General features: G+C 37.5%; 1 protein-coding gene across 2 annotated transcripts in view; it reads left to right on the forward strand.

Moving 5' to 3' along the window:
- LOC127951388 (calsyntenin-2-like) overlaps positions 1-24,065 on the forward strand; it is a 229,851-nt gene that overhangs the window by 81,016 nt on the left and 124,770 nt on the right. For both annotated transcript variants that reach the window (XM_052549263.1, XM_052549262.1), the window contains exon 2: positions 3,313-3,435. In XM_052549263.1, the coding sequence (XP_052405223.1) occupies positions 3,313-3,435 (123 nt within the window). The remainder of the gene's footprint in view (positions 1-3,312; positions 3,436-24,065) is intronic.

Consider the following 24,065-nt stretch of genomic DNA (forward strand, 5'->3'; position numbering starts at 1 on the left):
GATGAATCAGGCTTTTATTAGTGCATCGAGGTGTCATGCAAGCTGCATAGCCTAAATAAAAGTCTTTTTTTTGCGTTCATTTTTACTCATTTTCTGCAAAAAGGGATTATTAGACAGCAGTGTATCTGACCTCTTAGTCCATAGTGTACATCTGCAGCACACATTTAGGTAGCACTTTATTTTACAGTCCTGTTCCTCATGTACATACTATGTCCTTATTATAGTAATTACAATAACTATGTAATAACTAGGTACTAACCCTGAACCTACCCTAAACCTAACCCTACCCCATGTAGTTACCTTGTATTACCAGAACTTTCTTAGATAAATACACTGTAGGTACACTATAAGGACATGGAAGTACACGTACTGTAAAATAAAGTGCAACCCACATTTATTTACCTTTCTTGAGGTTGAGGTAGGTGTCTTGGTGTGGATAACACAGCTAGATAGATACAATCCGACTATTTGTCTGTGTCTGTTCAAATAGCCTCTTTCAAGTGAGAAAACAAGCTGAGATGTTTGGAAGTTGTCACAATTTCATTTATTTTTCCAAAAGTAGTTTCTTTTGAAGTGCATTGGCGCATGTTTGAACGAACATGTATTTTTGTCCATGTAAATGCATCTGAGTTTAATACAATGTGAGGGAAAGAGATAAATGGCACAAACTCATTAAAAGCAACAATGTAGTCTTTGAAAATGACATTGGCAGCTGGTTTAATCGTCTGGCCATCTGAATGGGACAATTTGTTCCTTGCCTGTGATTACTTATGGGTAATGAGGACACTGAGCTTTTCAGGAGGACTTTTTTTTTTTCTGAGACTTGGCTGTGTAGAATGTCGTCCACAAGCGTGAAATGGTTTAATTTACTATTTTGTTAATTGCTTTGGTGGATCTCGAACTGAGCCACGCGAGGGGTTACTGAATTGCCAGTACTAATCTAAAACTCCATTAACTCATGCCGGGGGAGGATTTCTGATTACACAAGGGACAAATCAAATAAAGCACTTCTTTTTTTTTTCAGTAAACGTATTGCTTTTCATCAACCACAATAATGGTTTGTTTTTTTTTTCCCAACAATTCCACCATATACCTGGGAATTTATGCAGTAAAATAGTGGAAAATATGTTTTCATTCTCTAAGGAGCGAGTGCTGAGTGGTGCATGCTAGGATGGTGACTATGGATTTGCATAGTTGTTCTGGGTAACTGCTAAGTTAAAAGAGCCCAGTCCTAAGCCTCTCATTCACACAGTCAGTGTGAGTAGCTGGTGTTCCTGTGGTGTGAAAAGAAACTGTGGAACATCTTTAACAAATAGATTCAACATTAATCTCAAATGTAAAGATAGGCCTTCTATTCCACTTTCCTGCCAACACTGCACACCTGAAGCTTTAAAGTTATTTTAATTGAGCTATTAGCTACAGTATGTCACACCTCAGACTTCACTTTTGGAATGCAACAAAATGCAAAACCTCTCTGCATTAACTGACCTTAACCATCGTACAGTGCCTAAACATAACATTGCCTTAGCAAGCCACAGGGTTTACCCGCTTTTTGGTATGTTCGCATGGCAGGAACTAGGAACATATTTAGTTCTAAGAACTATGTTTGTGAAAACTAAATTAGCTCCTACTTTGGAGTAGGGTCTAAAACAGTTCTATAGGAACTAGTTGTGTGCCGGTATGTATTGGTACCGAACGGTTCACAGGGCAAATTCTAAATGGAAGTGATCATCCCTATACACTTGGAGTGGGGACTTAGGAGTGAGCAGGGCTTGTGCGTGCCATTATGTAGCTGTTTGGAATGCACTTGGCAAAGGGAACGATGTAATTTCCTCATCATCTTCAGCTGGCATGTTCCTGTGAAAACACAGCACGATGTCTGCAGCAGATTCGTCATGCATTATTATAACTTTTTTTCTTTGTTATCTCGTTATCACGACGTAATTTTCTTGTGATCACGACACAACAAAAGTGGTTGTTTGATTTTTAAAAGACAATGCATAGTGAGACTATTGTTGCCAATAACAAATGCAACCTTGATGGGGACATTTTGAAATGCTTAACTTGGCTTAATGCATTAAAGAGTGTTTTTAAAAGACCAAACTCATTATACACATTATTAGTAATTCATACTTTGTATAGACAAGAAGATGAGCCCACTATAAGAACGCAATACATTTAATTCCGCATTAAGCATAGAATGGCCTACTGTATGGCAGTGTTTTTAAAAGACCAAACTCAGAAAAACATTAATATGAAAGCATTCGGCACGGTCATCTGTGAGTGATGTCACCTCCCAATATAAACAGCTTGAGTATTCCGTGTAGACATCTGAAATTCAAATGCAAAAGTAATTGCAATTCCATTTGAGTTTTGGCAGGTTACACGCACGATGCAGAGAGAGTGAAAAAGCACATTTAATAATTAATATTGCCATTTAAAAATGACAGGCTCATAGCTCATAAGACTTGAGAAATACAGTGTCAAATGGGCTTTTTCATTTGAAATGTGGCAGTCACTGTGCATTCGCGAAAGCAAAAATGCAAACAGTAACGCAGGATTGAAATTGCATTTGGATTATGTCACAATTTATGTGACCACGTGGAAAATGCAATAGAAAAAACAATTACAATTCCTTTTGGAAAATATTCTTCCATAATCCAATGTATGGAAGATTTAAAACTAAATTGCCTCAAAGGAACTTTTTTTTTGTTTATTTTATCTTCAGGTGCTGATAAATAAAATACTCCTCATTAGTGTTTTGACAAAATTTTGATTTTAATTAACCATATTATTCCCTACAGATCTTTCACTTATTAGACAAGGCATTGGTTGGTGAGGCAATAGCATGTAGATTTTTCAGAAAAGTGTAAACACTGCTTAGGTACAAGCTGTTCAATGCAGAAAGACTCTTGCAGGGATGTTTTCCTTTCACTGGATAGAAGATTGCATTTGTGTCATCCATTGATTAGCATCTTGTTTTGATATCTCTTGTTACACGGCAGCTATGAAAAAAAATGCAGGAACAACAGAGCACGCCAGATCCAGATAAATGAGGGTGTTTCCCTGGATACATGTTGTAGGAGACAGGGATGCTGCCATTTGGGAAATTGGACAAACAGCCCATGCTTATTGGACTTGTATCGATCGCCATTATTATCCATTCTTTGCATGAAAACACAGTGAAAAGTCTCTGGCTCTGTTTTTTTTTTATTCTTATTTAGGAGATGTTTGATTAAAACTTGAATAGACTTTTAGTTCAAAATTTCAATTCTGTTTTTTTATTCTCTTTCTTTTCTCTCTCCATTGTAGTGAATAAGCACAAACCGTGGATCGAGACATCCTACCATGGTGTCATCAACGAAAACATGGACACGGTACTGCTCGACCCTCCTCTGGTCGCATTGGACAAAGATGCCCCTGTCCCTTATGCAGGTATACAATTTAATAACTTATTACACATTGCTCTGGAATACTCTGTCATGATATTCAGGCATATGAGGCTATTGTCTCTGATATCCAGCACTTGCACTGTGCTTGTTTCATGTCTCTCGTATCCTTTTTTTAATTCTTTTCTCACATCAAATAATTTTATCTACACTGAACAAAATGATAAATGCAAGACTTTTGTTTTTGCCCCCATTTTTCATGAGCTGAACTCAAAGATCTAAGACTTTTTCTACGTACACAAAAGGTCTATTTCTCTCAAATATTGTTCACAAATCTGTCTAAATCTGTATTAGTAAGCACTTCTCTTTTGCCGAGATAATCCATCCACCTCACAGGTGTGACATATCTTGATGCTGATTAGACAGCATGATTATTGCACAGGTGTGCCTTAGGCTGGCCACAATAAAAGGACACTCTAAAATGTGCAGTTTTATCACACAGCGCAATGCCACAGATGTTTGAGTGGAGTTGATGTTTTGAGGGAGTTTGCAATTGGCATGCTGACAGCAGGAATGTCCACCATAGCTGTTGCCCGTGAATTGAATGATCATTTCGCTGTCTCCAAAGGCGTTTCAGAGAATTTGAGTGTACATCCAACTGGCCTCACAACCGCAGATCCCATGTAACCACATCAGCCCAGGACCTCCACATCCAGCATCTTCACCTCCAAGATCATCTGAGACCAGACACCCGGACAGCTGCTGCAACAATCGGTTTGCCAGAAACCATCTCAGGGAAGCTCATCTGCATGCTCGTCGTCTTCATCGGGGTCTGGACCTGAATGCAGTTCGTCGTTGTAACCAACTTGAGTGGGTAAATGCTCACATTCGAAGGTGTCTGGCACTTTGGAGAGGTGTTCTCTTCGCAGATAAATCCCGCAACTTCGCACAGCCATTGAAGAGGAGTGGACAAACATTCCACAAGCCATAATCAACAACCTGATCAACTCTATATGAAGGAGATGTGTTGCGGAGATGTGTTGCACTGCGCGAGGTAAATGGTGGTCACACCAGATACTGACAATACAGTACATTTTAGAGTGTCCTTTTATTGTGGCCAGCCTAAGGCACACCTGTGCAATAATCATTCTGTCTGATCAGCATCTTGATATGCCACACCTGTGAGGTGGATGGATTATCTTGACAAAGGAGAAGTGCTCATTAACACTGATTTACACAGATTTGTGAACAAAATTTGAGAGAAATAGGCCTTTTGTGTACATAGAAAAAGACTAGGCTCATGAAAAATGGGGGCAAAAACAAAAGTGTTGATCTTGTTTAGTATAGGATCAATGTTTCCATTGAACATTTCCATTTCTGTATTGAAGTAGTAATAACCACTTGCTTTGGGGTTTATTTTGCGATACTGAGAGCCTGACAGTAAATGTTTTCCCATTCTATTAATTTTTTTTTTTTATATATGGCTACATGATATTGTTTTATTGATTCATACATTGTCCAAACTGAAATTGGGTTAAATACTAATTGTACTATTGTTTGCATACTATTTATATATTTATATAATGTACTGAGAGCTATTAACACAGTCCATTGAATATGAATACTGTATTTCTATATGAAATATAATAATAATAATTAGTGTGTGTGTGTCTGTGTGTGTGTGTGTGTGCGTGTATGTGTAATTATATACTTATTATTATTATTATTATTATTATTATTATTATTATTATTATTATTAACCATTTTAAAACAATCCCTTTTGAGACGATGCCTTCAGCATGTTCAAACAGAGTATTATGGTTCATTTTGAAGCATGAAGCACATGCAGAAAATATATTTTTAATTAAATTACAGCTTTTTGCGTGCAATCATGATTGTGATGATTTGATTATCTTTTCATATCTAATCTATTCCAGCGAAACACACAACCTTCCTCCAGAACATCCAGGATTATGCTGAAATTTATAGCACTGGGTGGCCAACAGTGGCTTGGTTCTTCAGTGTAGTGGTTCTTTATTCCTCTGTGTGTAAGTCAGGGTGGTTGAGTGTGGGAGTTTATGTGTATTGCAGCATAGTGATCATATAAAAGAGATTTAGTCAATGCCTTCCGCACTGTTATGGAGATAGATCCGCCTGACCTTCCTGTTATTTCCAAATGTGCTTCCTGCCTCTATCTCCATTGTTGTGGTGACACACAGCCCTTGTATAAGTGGATCTTGTCGCCCTTTCCATGGCCGAACATTCAATAAACCGTCCGGCCTTGAAAAACGACTCGTACATTGAGCACTTTGGCTTTCGAAGAGATGGAATCAACACCTAGAGCGTCAATCACCTCTCATGGAGCAATGAATGACAGCACAGCTTTATGACTTGCATGTTGTTTATGTAAGACAGATTCCGACTCACTGGTTTTCAAGTGCAAGTTGTTCAGATGAGGTGGCAGGATGTTGGGAGGGTGGTGGCTTGACAGATGCAAAGTAATTAAATAAAGTGATTTTTTTTTTTAAACAAAGAGGAATGTGTGGAAACATTGTGACAGGTAACTCTCTACAGCTCATTAAATGACAATGGCTAGAATTAATCTCCTTTCTGACAGCCTTGGAAAAAAGCACTTTAATGGCTTTTATATATTTATTTTTGCAGCTTTCACATAAAAAGCATACTGTGTATGGTGCAGCTGATAAAGAGAAGCTGTTCATACCTTGGGGAATCTTTTAGCTGACAGCATGCTTTTTTTTTTACAGCATCACCACTGACTACTTGTGTTGAATGATTAGCTTTGCAGTACGTTACTTAAGGTTATACAGTAAGTTAGACAGTAATTTATAGTATATATATTTTTTTTTTCTAAATACATATTATTGATCTTATTGTGAATGATTGATTGATTGATTGATTGATTGTTGATCTTAAAATGCCAGAACTCAATTTTCCAGTGAAAAGTAAGGCTTATTTGTGTGTGTCATTCACACACCTTTAAATTTCAAATGAAAATGTATAAAATAACTATTAAAATTATTGCAGTGACAAAATTATTTTGTCTTCTTTCCACATAATCCACTTTTTGGAAACATTTTTTGAGTCCAGTGCACTTGCTACTTTGATTTGTCAATGACATATTAATGGTGGATGGCAGCTGTTTTTAAAGTGTCACTGGGAAATGAGTGCTGTGCTCTGATTGGGTGACAGGCGATATTTCACTCCCTTTTCACCAGGAGCCAATGGATACAAACGTAGGATTCCTGCCAGGGAGACTCAGAAAAAAACGGGCCCTCCGTCTCAATCCGTCATTCTCCGTAATTCTCCCTGCTCCCATTCTTTCTGTCTTTCTTTCTCCGTCCCACTCTCCTCTTCCACATCAGGCCGTGAGTTATGCGCAGGAGGCTTTGTCATCAATCCTGTTTTCGTCTGTTTAAAGAAAGGAATGCGGGCGTCCTTCTGGCACTGCATTAATTGGGGTGTGGGAACACAACCCGGGATTGTTAAGTGTTTCGCCTTGTTCTCTTTCGTCTTTTTCTTCTGCCTCGCTCGCTGTCGCCCATGTATCAGCTTGCTTTGATGTAAAATAACGATGATGAGCCTCAAGTTGATGATATATGCTGAGGCAGGGATCCTGAAGATGAATTGTTATTTCTGGGAACAAGACTTTCCTCTGTAGAGCAGATAGCGTAGGTCTTGTAGTATGCATAGAGCATTCTCAATCAAATTACCGTGAAGGATGAGCCGGAGTCAGTAGAGGATGGCAAAAAAAAAAAAAAAAAAAAAGCACGGCAGCTTCATTTGCTAATTCTTTATCTTGGTTGCAGCTTCACCAGCCTCTTTCCCATTAATCTCTTCTCTCAGATGATGTACAATGCTGTATTGTTCTGCTAAACTTTGCCTTCCTTGCACCAGATTAGCTAACAAAACCCAAGCTAGGAAGCGGTTCAGGGAAACTATGGATGGATTGCAAAAACCACACATGAGAGTGAGAATAGGAGGATGAATTGAAAGAGAATTGCAGTGCCTGCAGTTTGGATACTTTGCAATTGTATTGTGATCCTTTTATAGAATGACAACCTGCTGTGATTTCAACAAGGACAATGCCTTTTTTTGTGTGGAACATTTAGCATATTTTGTAATTGTGTTTGGACCATTCTGTCTAAAAACAATCAGATACGCAAGTAGATTTTCCTATCAAATTATTATAAATAATGCATCTCTTCTGTTTTCGAAAGTGTAAAATAAATTTAGTAGTATTTAGATCTTGTAAGTTGATGAAGAGAGTGTTCATTATGTGCTGGTCACAATCCTCAATAAAGTGTGACAGGCTGGTGTTGTACATAATGCAAAAAAAAAAAAACAACAAAAAAAAAAAAACCTTAGACTGTTTTTCACAACGTCGCTTGCTTAATATGAATAAGAGCTGATTGGAGGGTCATGCATATCATATTTCTGGAGGTTCATAATAAGCATGGTAAGTTATTATAAACAATACAAAATCCAAAGAAATAAATTACAGACAAAACTATGTAAATTTACTCAGTTCTGATCTACAATCCTACACCAATTCACAAGTAAATACATAACAACAGAATATGATTTTTTTTTTTTTATGTGGGCTTTCTAAATGATAAATGTAATTAGTTTCTGTGCTTCATGTTAATTAATCTGAGATATAGATGCTTAGAAGGAGCTTAATAAAGCAGATTAGGGGGTGGTTTAAACAAGCAGTCTGAGAAAAAAAAGGAGCAGAGGAACATTTAAACAGATGCATTTTATATAAATAACCTTGTCGGGTGATCGTATAACTGTCCTCAGATTTGCAGTTATGGTAATTCATCTGATGTTTTGCATATCTCATTTGTTTTTATTATTGTTCGAAAGTGTTTGGTTACCTTTTTTTTGACAAATATGACTGATTTGCCTAGGAAATTTAATCCTAGTAACTTGACCACCTACATTTAGGGCCGCGAAATGGCAGTACTAGTCCCTCTGTTGAGTAATTTCTACTTCACCACAACCACCACCACCACCACCAAGCATTTGTGCTTAGGGCACCCAAATGGCTAGCGCCGGCCCTGCGCGAGTGTATAACCTACATGAAGTGAATGAACAATGTGTCCTATATCTGTCCTCGCTTGGAATTACATTCAGTGATCTCTGAGGGTCGGGAAACATACCTAAGGAGTGAGGAACTAACTTAAGATTATCTTACTTATGTAGTTGCATCATAGTTGATACACTTGAGGAGACAATTTCTGAAGTTTCAACTGGAAAAAATCACATTGACACTTTTTGTCGACACTATAATCAGTTTAGGAAGTCTTGTTTTGTATAATTTTTTCCTGCTATGCTGTATATGCATTTTCATGTTTCAAATTTTTTTCCTTAAGGACCCAAACCGAAGTGGCCGAGCCAAGTATTGCAGTGATTTCCCATGTTGTTTTGAGAATGCTGAAAATGAAGTGTCTTTTACGAGTGTACTATTGTTTTGCATGCAAACTGTGGCCCATTAGGATGCATCCAATAGATGTCCCCAGATGCTTTTCAGGAAATTCACAAGCAACCTATATTCTTCCCATGTTTTCAGCATTACATGTTGTAGAAAAGAAAGCATGAAAATCATACAAATGGGTGATAATTGAAAGAATGAAAGCTGGGAGAATCCATCCATACTTTTGGTGAGCTGACTCAATCAATTCCATTGCCAAAATATTTTGTTTTCATAGAATGTTTGTGTTTTAAAACTGAGAAGTATTACCAGAAAGGTGAAAGCCAAATTAGAAATGTGAGAATGTGTTGGATCCGGAGGAAAGCATCCTGTTGTCGATTCTCTCTTCCTTTTCCCCAAGCTTTCTATTTCTGAAGTGTAGTTTAGCGCATATATCTCTTGCATGGTTTACCACCTTTGCCTCTGAGATATATTCTGAAATATAGATGTTGTTTCAATCAGCCTTGGATCTTGGTTTATCCTACCTACACAGAATTTAAGAAGCAGACCTACAGTACCCTGCAGTGTCTGGCTTTCTCAAAGCTGGCTCTGACAGTATGCTTATCAGTTTTACATACAAACTATTTTGCATGCTAATTAAATGGTTAAGTTCGAAAATATTCCTGTGAGGTCTCTTTTAATAACTGAACAAATTAATTACCGGGGTTCATATGCCTCACTCTCAAAGTATTATCTTTGACTCGCACCTGAGAGGATTGAAATAAACGCTTCAAAAGGCAATTGGTGATTATAACGACACATGCTTCTAATACTGAATATTTAGACATGAGATTTCAGCTAAATGCAATAAGATTTGACAGCATTTTCTGATTACTTACGATGGTGCCTAAAAGCTCTCCTAACTCGAAAATATCTACCACTGTAGCCTAAGTGCTGATTAAAATGACACTTCCACCTCCGTTAGAGACTGGGAATTCAGCCAGACATCATTTGCAAACATAATTTAATAACATCTTAAGGTGTGCGAGTGAGAAGAAACTAAACCATTGCTGGTTTGAGGTCTCTTTAGAGTTCCCACGGCTCTGTTTAATTAGCTCCTGACTGATGGCGTGATTGTAAAGAACCTGGCGTTACATTTCATTTAGCAATTTTTATGGTTTAATATTGTTCATTTTCATTTTGGTCCCTGAAGTTTCTGCTGAAATGCATAACTTCTTGTTTGGCTGACCTGATACTTTCACAGAATTCCTCTCACAGGAGGGTTCCTCGCAGGAGCTCTTAGAAGCACATTAGCAGCAGACTTATTATGATGCCTGATGCCTTTGAAATAACAAAGGAGGTCTATAGTACCTGGAGAAAGAGATCCGTTAGAATTCCCTTTCATCGCAATGGCAGTTGCTCAGCTGGTGCAGGCCTCCCCATTATTATGCTACCTGCTTGCAGCCATCTGTGCTTATAAGCAATCTATTTTTGGCCACAAAAGTTTTTGAGCCAGTCACCATAGATAATTTTTTCCCTTGCATATGTGTGCTACTTGCAGTATCATGTCTCTTATTTGATGTTATTATATTTTTTATACGAGAAAGAATATCAGTTAAAAACTACTTCCACTTTGTCCCATTCCATAGATGAATGTACTGCAAGTCTGAAATATGTGCACAAGTCATACAGACAACAGTTCTGACACTTTTACAGTGTGCTTTTAGCCTGTCTGGAGCTTGGCAGTAAAAATCAACACCGATTTCTGTTGCTTGAAAAAGAGCAACTCTTCCTGACACCTCATTTTGTGTTTCACATTAGAAGGAAAATAATACGAGGGAGGGAATGACAGGAGAGTAAATGATGATGTTCCTTTAATTAAAAGTTTTACTCAGAATTCCATTTCTGAGGACAGATTCAAGCTGCAAGCATGAGATTATATCACACAAGCAGCGATAACCTCCCAACTAAATTAATAACACAGAACCTCATACTTTGTAAAACTTTGAATTACAAGTCCATCTAAATCCATATTGGCTCTTCACCAAATTGTGTTCGCTAAAAGTTCCTTGTGCCAAGTTCTTTGATGAGAAAACTAAATTTCCTCCAGTGGAAAATGATTTCCCTAGCACAGGGAAAGATTCGAATGGAAGGGGTCTCTTGGAGAGCAAGTGCTAGGCATTGATCAAACCTCTCAGGTTCTGGCACCACGTCTGGTTGCGATGAAGGTACTGCAGAACGAGCAAAAACTTCTTTTTTCCATTACTCCCTTTTCTTTTGTGCTTCATTTAATCTTTTTGCACTTTCTCTTTCTGTGAAGTGAGATAGGTCTGGACATAAAGGAAGTAGTGCACATCAAAGCCTGTTGTCTTCAGGGGCCACTAAGATCTAGATACTGATCCGTTCTCATGTGAGAGTGAGAGTCTATGAGTACAGCATCTTTCCACTTCCTTTCTTGTCTCGGGCTCTTTTGAGATGATTTGGCCTGAAAGCAGCTGAGATGAAGAAAGGAATGAGACAGCGGACTGGAGAGGGTAACTAGTGCTTTTTGATTGTTGGCAAAAAATGAAGGACTGATTTGGGTTTGCTGTTCAGGCAGTGAGATTGCACAGAGCATGAACTGAAAGTAAGATTTGGCTCTTGGAGAACACTTTGTCAAACTTTCAAGTACTCAAGGCAAACTCTTGTCTGAGGGGGGAATTCACTAAACAGCTGCGCCAATTTTGCAAGCTGTATTTCTGTGAAAATCGTTATTCACTAAACACCCACAATCCAATTTATCCAGACACTGCACATCTGTACTGTTGTAGAGTTCCGTTATGTGTGTTTAAATGATTTACTTCACAGAGAAACCAAGCACATTGTAGACTAAGGCATTCCTGGGTCAATATGCTTTGTTGATCCTGTAGAAATTCTTACAAACCCCAACCTTAAGCTCACCCTGGACCCACTATATATTAGGTGGCCTTAACTTTTATGTACTTACATCAAAAAATAAATATAATGTACTTATTGTGTTTCAAAACACTTTAGCTGCTATTGAGAAGAAATATGGGTAAGGTTATGGACAGGTTTGGTGGTACGGGTAGGTTTAAGTGTGGGTTAAAGTGTAAGAAATGGGGTTTACACTTTGAAGTGTTACCCATTTTGGTAACACATTATTTTAAGTTGTCCTTGTTACAATGTAATTATACATTTAAGTACTGAGTATTTTTAAATAACTACATGTACTTACTGTATGGTTACTATCTTCAGTCTTTTTAAAAACATTACATTGAAGTGTAAGACTCAAAAAAGCCATAAAAGCACTTTATAAATGATATGTTGTCTTTAGGAAATGTGGTCCAGATTGTACTGCGTTTTGTGTAGGAATCATAAAGCACATACTGTACTGTATATGACTGTCAGTGCTCAAACTAAGCCGATTAGAAAGTCATAACCTCAAAACATCAGTAATACTTGTTAATGAGAGCAAGCTGTGTAACAATGTAAACTAGGCTATAAAGCAATTTAAAAGGGATTTTATGCCTGGTAGATAATTTTAAGGCTATGTGATAAAGACCTGGGCCTTTGGGAAAAAGGAAAAAAGCATATAATGAACAAGTGACAATGCATCTATAAAAGGTTAACGTGGCAGATCTAATGAGATTGGAAGGCTCTGTAGTTCATAGAAAGGTTCGGAGTTCAAAGCACTCATAATAAAAACCGGAGAGTTGGTTGATGCCGGTAATCTGCTACCCGCCGAGCTGATGCCATTCTTACAAATCTTCAATCACAGTGCTCTGTGGATGGATTCATTCAGCGAGCTGCCTTTCATCTTCTGTGGTTGGAGAATAAAGCGCAAAATTGTGTATATTTTTCCTATGTACTTTTTTCTGTCGTCTGTCATGTTTGTGTAATTAGTAGATTGTTTCGGGAGTGTTTATTTCTATGGCAGCAGCCATGAGCATGACTCAGGCAGTCAAACGTTACGATCAGATCATTGTTTTCGCTGATTTAATGGTTTTTGGTTCCACTCTAGTATTAGCTTGATCACATAATTTGCATTTGTTTCTGAGGTATTAGCTAGGCTTTGTGAGACTTCAGTATTTATGCTTTTTTTCTTCACCCATTTATGCACAATGAAGTTGAAAATAATGGCAGAAAATGCAGCCATAAAATAATAACATGGTGGATATAAACACTAAAAATAATTTCTGCTGCTTGAACAATTTGCTTAAAATAAGCTGTGCAACACAATTGTTCAACATTTTATCACAATTTAGAGAAACAATGTTGAAATCAAGTGCACAGAATGAAACAAGGGGAGTCTTGTTAGCAATTAATTTAGTGCAATTTTGGTGTTTAAAAGTGTTCCTATAATGTTAAAGTTTTCCCATTTTGGTGAAGAGTGGAGCATGTGCTCTGCTAAAACAGAGACTTGATAAATTTTAGTGCGGTAATTCTACAAGCCTTGGTTTCTGCCAGCATTACATGTGGTAAAAAATCTATCTTTTGCATGCTACATGCTATTGTGATGAGAGATTTTATTAGGCGTAATGGCTTTACTGTAGCATGTCAAATGTTATTGTTGTACTTAATTCAGGTTTCTGCTACAAAAGTCATTGGAGTGGAGTTTACGGAATGGTTCAATTTAATGATAAGAAAACTAATTTTAAATGTGTTGAAACGCTGTCCCTTGCTAAATAAAGTTCAGCCAAAGCATGAACCAGGATTTATGCAGGTCTTAAAATGTCTTAATTTGACCTTTCTTAAATTAAGGTCTTAAAAAGTCCTAAATCAGGGCAAAAATTTGTACATTTCGTGAAGTCATGCACACAGTGTTGCATGCACTACAAAACAAGTTCCTAAATTAAGTTATAATAATTTTTAATAAAATTGAACAACACAGGGAAAAAGGGTTGAACTACTAAAATTTGTGTAATACTTTGTGCAAAAGCGTTTTTTTGGTAATGGAAACTTCAAGACGCCTCCTGAATGAAGAATGCATGAAACTTCAAGTTGAATGCATAGCTCAGGTGTGATTTTGGCCCATTCTTCTTTAGCAGTGGTTCCCAGCCTTTTTCAACTCGCGGCCCACATCATCAAACACATATGTTTGCACGGGCCACTTAAAAAAAAACTTACCCCGCTATTGTTGGGTTAATAACTTAGTACTCAGAAGCTAGATTGTTAATTGTATTTATTGAATGAACTAGGGCTGTGAGATATGGACAAAAAAAAAACTATCGCAATTTCTTTGATCAATTTTGCAATTGTGACACACACCAATATGCTTTTACAGTCATAAATGCATTAATTTGAAACATTTTTCCAAAAGAAAACCAATTAGAGCTTTATCAAAAAGTTGTAACGTGTCTAGAACAGACATAAGTCAAAATTACAACTATAGTAAAGTTGTAATAAAATTTATAGACTTATTAGACTAAAAAAATCCCATGTCCAGGGACTTTTTTGTTCTTTTTTGCCAAGCATTGTTCATAGAGCTCATTAATTGTAGCGATGCCTCAGGTGTTTGCAGTGTGTATACAGTATATGTATGTGGTCAGCAGCGAGAGCGCATAAATATAATGCGAAAGCACATTAAAATAACGCACGAGCGCAAATCTCTCTGTTCGCACGCAGATTTCCTTTGCTCTGTCACAAAACCAGACGTAATTGCTCAGATACACGCTGCTCTGCGCGGAGAGAGTGTGTGAACTTAAAACGTGTCTCCTCTCACTTAAACTGCGTCCTGTGCACTCACAATTCTTTCTATGCTCATTTGTTAGATATTAATTATTTTCGCACGTTTTTATTTCTAGCCTTTTACCGCGTGCAGTGTGAACACTCTGATCCGTTAACATGGGCTCAGAAAAAAGGTGCATCACAGACAGTGTGTGAACCTAGAGTTACAGGCATTTGCCCAGTCTGTTCTGTTCTCGCGCTAGAGGTGCTGCATTCTGATTGGACCAGATAACATACTGCTGGAGGTCAGGGGCGAGAAAATTCGTGCTATAAAGCGATTTAGAAATCGTGCACGCTCAAATCGTGATTTTATGACGATTTCTATTAATCGCACAGCCCTAGAATGGACTGGAAATGAACAGAAAATAACTCGGGCTGGCACCGCTCAGCAAAACGAAAAAACCAGATCGAGGCAGAGCTAGGCAGCGGATAGATAGTCACCGGAGCAAGCAGTCAGGAGGAAACACAACAGCCATTTATGCATGTTTGAATTTGTTGTTCTGTAGCATTAGCAGCAAAAATATCTAAGATAAATTGGTAAATAGTAACAGTTTAATATTTGTTTTTTGTTATTTAATTATATATATGAAATAATGTTATTATGTTATGACTTAGACATTTTTACATTTGTTAACAATATTATTTATTTTATTAGTAATTGGCGGCCCACCTGCAAAACCACCCTGAAAACCACTTGAAAACCACTGTTCTATAGATTCAAATCCTAAAAGTTCTGTGGGCCTCTTCTATGAACTCTGAACAGTAGTTCTTATTTTCAATCGGATTCAAGTCAGGTGATTGGCTGGGCCATTTTAGCAGCTTTATTTTCTTTCTCTAAAACCAATTGAGAATTTCCTTGGCTGTGTTTGGGATCATTGTATTGCTGAAATGTCTACCCTTGCTTCAACTTCATAATCCTGGTACTGTAGGTGTTGGGACTAAACCAGCTAATATTAATGTCTGCTGACTAGGGGCAATATTGCTTTCTATTTATTATTATTACCATGCCTTTTAATTGGTTATTAATGACTTTTATTTATTCTTAAATATTTGAAATCTGTTAAAATGGCATGTATAGTAATACACCAGTTTCTAAAGTAAATACATTTGATGCTAGGTTTATATAATTAAACCAATACATCAGTTGTCAGGATTCCAAAATTCTGTTTTAATTCCACAACATCCTGTCAATCTTGCTCTCTTGGCTGTATGTGATTATAGAGCTGGGAGCTGATCACCGCAGAGGATAATCACACTGTAGCAGTCTGTCCGCCCGCGGTGGCATGACATGACATGCCACAGTTTCGTGCCAATATCTCTGGGTGAAGTTAAGATGCATCGTTAAATTCAGCCCTGACTTAATGTTTGACTTCCTGGTTTGTAGACATGGGACATACGAGTGCAAAGCAAATAACTGCACAGGCATTCAGCCTTGAAATGGAATCCACGGTGCGTTGATGTGATGCACAAATGGAGAGTTGGCACTGTGAGAAAAGTCGAAATAAAATTAATTGTACATACAGAGGAATACTGCTTAACCTTTCAGTCAGTAAGAATCCTGAAAGCCTCAAGTGCCACAATTCAACCAGGATGTTTGGTGTGGGCTTATGTGGATAATTCTGCCGTTTTCACCGCCACAGGTGTTTCATTAAGTGAATGCTGATGGAGCCAGATTATGAATGCAGTATTGATTGTTGAATAACTTCTGCAGCTCTTTGTGAGCAGACTTTCTTCTGGATCAAAAGGGTCTCTTTACTCAAATAATGTTCATTATTATTCTCATTGATCCTTCTCTTGAAAAGAACAGCCAATTTTTGAAAATCTAAATGCTGAATGCAGTTGTTTATTGCCTGTGTGGTCTGAGAACAAAAAACTAGTGTACATGATAATTTTGTATTAATCTAAGCCAATTTATAACTGTGTTAAATCTGTGTATGTCTTTACCAGCAGTTCTGTACATATTTGATCACTTCATTGTCAGTGATTGTTAATTTTATTGGCCAACTTTAAATGTAGCACATTTTAAAGTGGAGCCATGCTATGGAGAGGGGTTTTACTTATAACCAACTTTACTCGTATCTTACTTCAGCTCTAAGCTACAGTGTTATCATGGCTCTACAATGCTCTTTGGAGTTTGCCCTCTGATTTACTGTTCAATCTCTCTCACTCTCTCCTCAGATAGTCTCATTGTCAGCTTGATTCTCATTCCTAGAGCGATTATCATTCTTTCTGTCTTTCTTTCTTTAGCTTGCTAAATCATCACCATCGATTTTCCTCCCTTCCATTGTTGCATGGTCCCTTTGTGCAGGGAGTGATAGTCCACTAATGAAGGTGTGTGTTTTTTTTTCTAGATGCATCATTAAGTCTTATGGAACGTCTATGTCCAGTGTCGTCCCCGTTCGTTTCTAGCACATTAACCAAACCCCATGTTACAGATTTTAGTTTAAAGACAATATTCTGTCTCCAATCCTTTTATGCCGTCTCTCTGGAGTGTCATACAGCTAAATACAGAATATTTTCTCTAGAATCTGCAAATTGATGATGATTTGTGCTGTCGCTGTGATAAAGTGGTACACTGACATCATCACAAGCACATTCGGCCTATTTGTTGTTCAAAAGTGCCACTGATCACAATAAACAGGCACCGTGCCCAGTCGCGGTGGAAGCTCTTGGGGGATCTGGATTTGTTCATCTGTCCCAAAGAGATATAGAAACAATGGAGCATGTGGTGCTTTAGAAGTGACAGAGAGAAACTCTGCGGTAGTGAGTGCTGAAAGACCTGTTCAAGGATAGTGCATTGACCCCAGGCATAATGCATGTAGAATGACTTAATGAAATGTGTAAGGGTGGCAGCTGAATCCAATCTGCTTGTGCTCTCCCCTTCACTGTCACCCGTTTGACTGGGGGACCGTGGTCCTGACAGGCCAATTAGATTCATATTTGCATATCTCTTTCGCTCCGTTTGCCTTGTTCGCAGGAGCGTAAAATAGGCTAATAAGGCGGTAGAACCTGTGTTCAGCAAGATTCATTCAGAATGCTTTTAAAGTGTGACATTCATGTGCTTCCTCTCCACCTCTGACTGGGCCCAGGCAGGGGCGGATTGTTGATGGAATCCCACCAAAATAAATGGAAACACATCTCTTGTTTCTACCATGATTTCTTTTCTTTTCATCATGTGTGTGTGTGTGTGTGTGTGTGTGTATGTTTGTTTGTTTGTTTGTATAATAAGTGCCATCGGTCACAATTAACATGCCCAGTCACAGTGGGTCTGCGAAAATCTGGATTTGTGGCTTCAAAAGTGACAGTAAAACTCAGCAGTTGTGCACTGTATTGTGTGACTTTTAAAGCCATACAGTATATTTGTATGAGGAGCAGACCAATTTTTTAGGAAGTCAATTTTGAGTGAAAGGTTATACACTGGTTTGATGGGGGGAAGGCTCTGAATTCAGGGTACCCTCCTGGATTGCTTTCTCTGTAGCGGGAACCTCATTTTCCCTCAACCCAGATGGCACTCAGGACAAATAATGATGGTAAATTGTTAAGGACTAGGTCAGAGAAACACTCTTCAGGACTGTGCCATATGAGTTATATGGGGGGAGAGACCAGTATGCTCTTCCGTTCCCCAGCCTTTTCAAATATTCATGACCTTCTTGCAGCACTACAGAGGGCGCAAAAGCAGTTTGTGGCCTCGTACATAATGAAATGGTAATGGACATTCATCATACCTTTTGTTGAGACGTAGTACAGATTTAAGTGAAATCGAAAAGCCTTGGGCACCGCACACTGTGATTTCTTTCGTTTGTCCCCACTTTTTTTCTCCTCGTCATTTGAGCAACATGACTTACTGATGAGCACTCAGGCCTGACATTTCTCGATAGCTGAGCTTAAAGAGTCATATGATGACTTATCAAATGCTAGCAGCATGCCAAAGAGATTTGGTGGTGGATGACACATTGGCCAAGAATCACATTCAGGGGTAGGTTGAGATGCAGTGAGTTTTCTGGTGATTGACACTGAAAAATATCATAGACCATGTCTGTTTACATACACAGCAAGCTTAGTTTTACCCACAGCCAAACAATTTCTTACTCACACCAATGATTCCCATTGTGTCCTCGGTGCAACCTTTACTAGAATGTCCATATAACATTTTTATGCAATTAAAGCTAAGTGCCTATAAAAGTAAATGGTATATTAATTGTTAGCTATGCACTGAATTAAAATGAAAAGGCAGCAACTTATGTCCATAGAAGTCCATAGAAATGTGATTCTATGGACATTAGACAAACTCTATAGGTCTTAATTAGTTTATCTCTCATTCCTTGATGATTAGAAAGATCAATAAGCATCCTTTCAGCTGTGAGCATTTAGACGAGAACAGGGAAAAAGTCTTGAAATAAGATTTGTCTACATGGTTTAATCCAGGGGCTAATTAATGCCTCTGTATCTTCTTCCTCTACCTATTTAATGTTTGCACATGTGGACAGACCAGGCTTGGGGTCAATTACAGTGGTGTAATTATGGTAATTGGCTCATTTCCGGCCCATTACCCTTCTTTATGTCACCCTTAACATTTTGTAATTTGATGGGCAAATGATCATGGGATCACATTGATGAATGATGCAGCAAGTCTGAGAGAATGCATGGCCATTAATACCGCAGGAAGACATGCTGCCTCATGCAAGGTATAAGAAAAATTGACCTGCTGCAAATGGTGCAAGACTTTGGGAGACTTAATGACATGTCGAGGTGCAAATTAAATGCATTTATAGTTCATCCAAAAATGAAGAATCTGTAATTTCACCGTCATGTCATCTCAAACTTGGGACTTTCTATTTTAATTTTTTCTTTTCTTTTTTGTCTGCAGAACACAAAATGGGTTAGAGAAAATCAATATATAGAGAAAGTCAATGGAGTCCAATGCTGCTTACTTCAAAATATCACCAGAAAGGCATAATTGGTTTTAAGTATTATATAATTTAAGTTGGTTTCAAGTTCGGCAGGGTTAGAGTGCAAGTAAATGTTCTAGTTAGTATTTGGTTGTGCTGATATTATAAAAATGGATACTTCACCTTCACCTTATTGAGAACCTCTGTATATGAAATACTTTTATACTGTGGATATTGCTATTCTTTAGGGCACTGTAGTTTAGTGACAGATCTAGTACAGAAAGGTCAGAGTTGATTGATAAACTTTCCTCCTGCCCTTGAGAACACTCAGATTTATGAGAAAAGTTTTACCAGACTATGATCTTCTAGATGTACAGACATCAAATAGAGTACCATCACACTAGAATCTGCCTATATAGAGTCATGTGGTTATTTTCCTCATTTGTAGGTTTGATTGAAATGATTTAATCAAGGGATATTTCAACTGCTTCCAAAACGTGTCCATCAGCAAACTCAACTGTCAAAGCGGTCATCTCAGAAAAGGCCTTGTTTTTGCGTCACATGTCCTTGACAACTCCTCAGTGGTCTTCTCATTTTTTTTTTTTTAGAAGGAAATGAAAAGGCGAAGAGAGTGGATTTGGAAAAGTGGTGTGTTTGAAAGGCATTGTTAACGACTGACGGAGCAATGGATGAGGGTGTGGGGAGCCATCAATCAGGGCTCCAGAAAACGAAGTTAGAATCAAAGCAAGCGTATACTTATGGGCACTTTTGCTTTTGAAACTCTCAGTGGGTTGATTCCCTCTCAACAATACATTGTGACAAGAAGAGGCTCTTTTTTTCCCCCTGCTGGAGCAAATGGCTTGTCGGGGAAAGACATTTGGTCTTTCTTCTGTGATGACGTTGACATTTTAGAGAGTGCTTTTGTCAGCTTTGGTCCTTTGATGACTCTTATCATTTATCTCCCAAAGACAGGTTTGTGCAGGGCTTTTTTTTTTGTTTTGTTTTGTTTTTTTTGGCCCCTTGTACCTTCTCACCCCCTGCACTGAATGTTATGAGTCACATGACCTTTCCCTGCCATCTTAGTAACAAGCTTCATGATTAAGAAAGGTCAAGCCATGCAGGCGTCAGACACCGTGCATCTCAGCTTTTCTCAATCCCAGTAATTTCTTCACCTGCGGCTTTTGGACCGACTGTGACTGCACTGAAACGTCTTTATCATGGAGACCTTTGTAGAGTGCTGCTTGCAATTCTGATATCCTTCAGAACAGCAAATTGCTCTCCAAAATTTAAAAGGGCAAATGAAAGTAAAGTACCAGCAAACTACTGCTACTTTACCATGCTTGAACTTTTATTAGGGCAAAAGACGTTTCAGAGAACGTTTAAGATTCCATCGTTTGAAAACATTTAATATGCCCTTCGTAAAAGTAGGAGGATGATTCTAAAGACCTTCCAGCCTCATTTAGGATACTTTAAAACTTTTTTTTCCCAGGTTTGAAATGTCCTGGAACAGTCAGCTTGCTGTTCATTTATCTTACCGGGCTGTTAAGTGTCTGGGAAAGTAGACTTTGGCTGCAAGGAGGCTTGCAGTATTACTCTACGGCATCTCATCACTATGCAGAGAAATGAGGCAAAGCAAAGAGCGACAGAGTCATAACTCAGGACACTAGGTGTGATTATTTACCTTGAGAATCGTAATTCAGACTAATTCCACTGTTTCGCCCGACGTAACATTGCATTGAAACAGCCGTCGCCCCTGGAGAGAACAGTTGCCGTTAAGCCTCTGGATGTCCAAGCTATACCTCTCATACTCTCTCCCTCTTGTCTTTTATCTTGTCTTGGAGCCAGTTCTTTCACATTACTGCTGGCACATTCTTGGCTTTTGCAATTCATGGGCTTAGCACAGAGGTTTTTATTGGTAATCGAGACAGACAGTTGCTCATTAATATCGTCTCACCCAAGGCAAGTGTGGGATTCATGGCTTTTAGTGTTAAACATCGCTGTGCACCATGGTAAAGAAAACACACCTTCTAGCTGTTTGCCTTAAACATTGCTGGTGTGAATGTCTACTGATACTTGTTATTGGCATACATTTAAAAGGCCCAGTGTGGCACTTCTCGTTGAATTCTCTAGTTTCTAGTACAAAGATTAAAGTCTAAAATATAATGTTGATTGTTTTGTGCTATTATACTAAAGAATTACAAAACCGCATGCAATGCAAAATCAAATGATTTACAAAGGATTAACTGCATGCCATGGTTACTGTAGATGTGCTCTGTATAAAAAATATTTGATTCATCTGTTATGCTGAGGGTCTGTCAGACCTTTAAAGAAAGCAACATAATATTGTCCATGAGTCAGAAAACCTTATACAGTATGCTTGCACGTAATACACAGTGGTTTACATTTACGGTTACAGGAGCCAACAATATGTATAATCTAGTGCTGTCAAACAATTAATCATATATATATATATATATATATATATATATATATATATATATATAAAACATAATATATGTGTATATATAACATATGTGTGTGTACTATGTATATTTATTATGTATGTATATATAAATGTAAATATTTATATATAATATAAATAATATAAATATAGATATATGGAAATACATGGACATATTTTCAAAATATATACTGTATGTGTGTGTATTTATATATACATAATACATATAGACAGTATACACTCATATTATGTAAAAAAAAAAATATATATATATATATATATATATATATATATATATATATATATATATATATATATATTGCATGTGGTTAATCACGATTAGTAGTTTGACAGCACTGGTATATTCATATACATTTATTAATGATCAAACTAATTGTAAAATAATTTACCCGTGTATATATAACATTGCATTTCCATTCTGTTTGGCTGTGTTTTTTTTTTAAGTTTATCAGTGGAATGTCAGGCAGCATGTAAAGACGATAACACTTGAGAAAAGAATCTCAACGCTGGATTTACCGCAGCCACACAAACAGAAGTGCATTAATCCAAGAATGCATCAACACTCTCACAGAAGCAGAGAAAATTGCTACCATGGTAAAGTGTTCGTGCTCAGTGGCTGTGATATTGTCATGCTTTCCTGTTCTGCACATTCTCAATATTTGTGTCATATCTATAGTCTGTTTTTCAAAGAAGTGCATGTATTTGTTGATAAACGGGTTAGTATTCTGTATAAAAACCTATATATTTCTGAAATGGACACTGCACACAAATACAGAAATTAGTTTGAGGAATTTGAAATACCTGGAATTGTTATGGTGTTATGTTAATTTACATTTAGTATTCTTCTCACTCATGTAACATGTAATTCAAGTTGTTTTCTATTGATAATCAACTGAACATCCATTTTACAGGTACTTTTCTTCCCTTTTGATCTCATAAGCTAATGATCATATTTTCTTTTAGTACATTAGCAGCTAACAAGCAAGAAACAACTGGGCTTTCAGCGTAACAATTTGGATCATGTTATAAAGATTTGAGAATGCACATCTTGCTCTGTATGTTTGCATTATGCTTTCTGAAAAATTAGATTATAGTTAAACCAAGGGGAAAAAAATCTGCTAGTGAGGTAAGAAGAAAATATATATTTCTTACCTCATTGACAGACATTTTTCTTGCTCAGGACTTACCTAGAGTAAATGTAAACTGAAGAATTTTGACATTTTTAATAGAAAACAAAACTAAAATACTAAGATTATATATATATATATATATATATATATATATATATATATATATATATATATATATATATATATATATATATATATATATATATATATATATATAGCAGTGCAAACAGATGCTCTTTGGAGTTCACTTTAAGATGTAATTTGTTTACTGACCTAGAAACTGCCGAATATAAAATATTTCTTGTAAATATTTTATTTTTTCTTCAAAAGTGTAGAATTTGTTTTCCCCTGGTTTAAATTACATTTTGAATCCCACATTTTCAATGTGCTCTTGGATTCTTGCTATTGTGACTGAGGATGCAAAACAAGTTGCTAAGGTACTCAGCCTGTAGAGGTAAACGCCATTGGCTTGGAAAAGCAGTTATGAACAGATCAGTTTTCAAGACTAGTCAGGGATGCCTCCCCAGCCCCCTTTCTTCCTGACTCCTTCTATGTCTTCCCTTGTGCTTCACTCAGTGCTGCATCCTCCTCAGGGGAGACGGGGTTCTATTTTAGGCCTTGATGTTTTGCTCTCTCACGTCCCTCCATGGCTCAATTTCCTCACTTTCTGCATTTTGAAAAGCACTAGTGCTCTATGAGTCCTTCTTTATTATTGATAGGCAAGCAGAGGTTTGCTGTAAAAATGCATCTTAACCAGCCCTGGCGCAGTGAGTTAGAGAGAGTGTGTGTCTGTTTACGAGGGTGAGAGAGTGTGAGAGACTGTTTCTGACCGACAAAATATAGCACTGGCATCTTACAGCTACAGCCTGGAGAATTAACTTACGTTTAATCTAAAACCGAATACACATGAACTTAATAGCCTATTCTGATTCTTTCATCAACTCTTAAAGCATGATTTATACTTTCACCTGGCTCCGCTTTGCGAGCCTTTGTTGACTGCGCGTGCACCTTCCC

Source organism: Carassius gibelio, chromosome B2 (assembly GCF_023724105.1).
Source record: "Carassius gibelio isolate Cgi1373 ecotype wild population from Czech Republic chromosome B2, carGib1.2-hapl.c, whole genome shotgun sequence".
NCBI classification, from domain to species: domain Eukaryota; kingdom Metazoa; phylum Chordata; class Actinopteri; order Cypriniformes; family Cyprinidae; genus Carassius; species Carassius gibelio.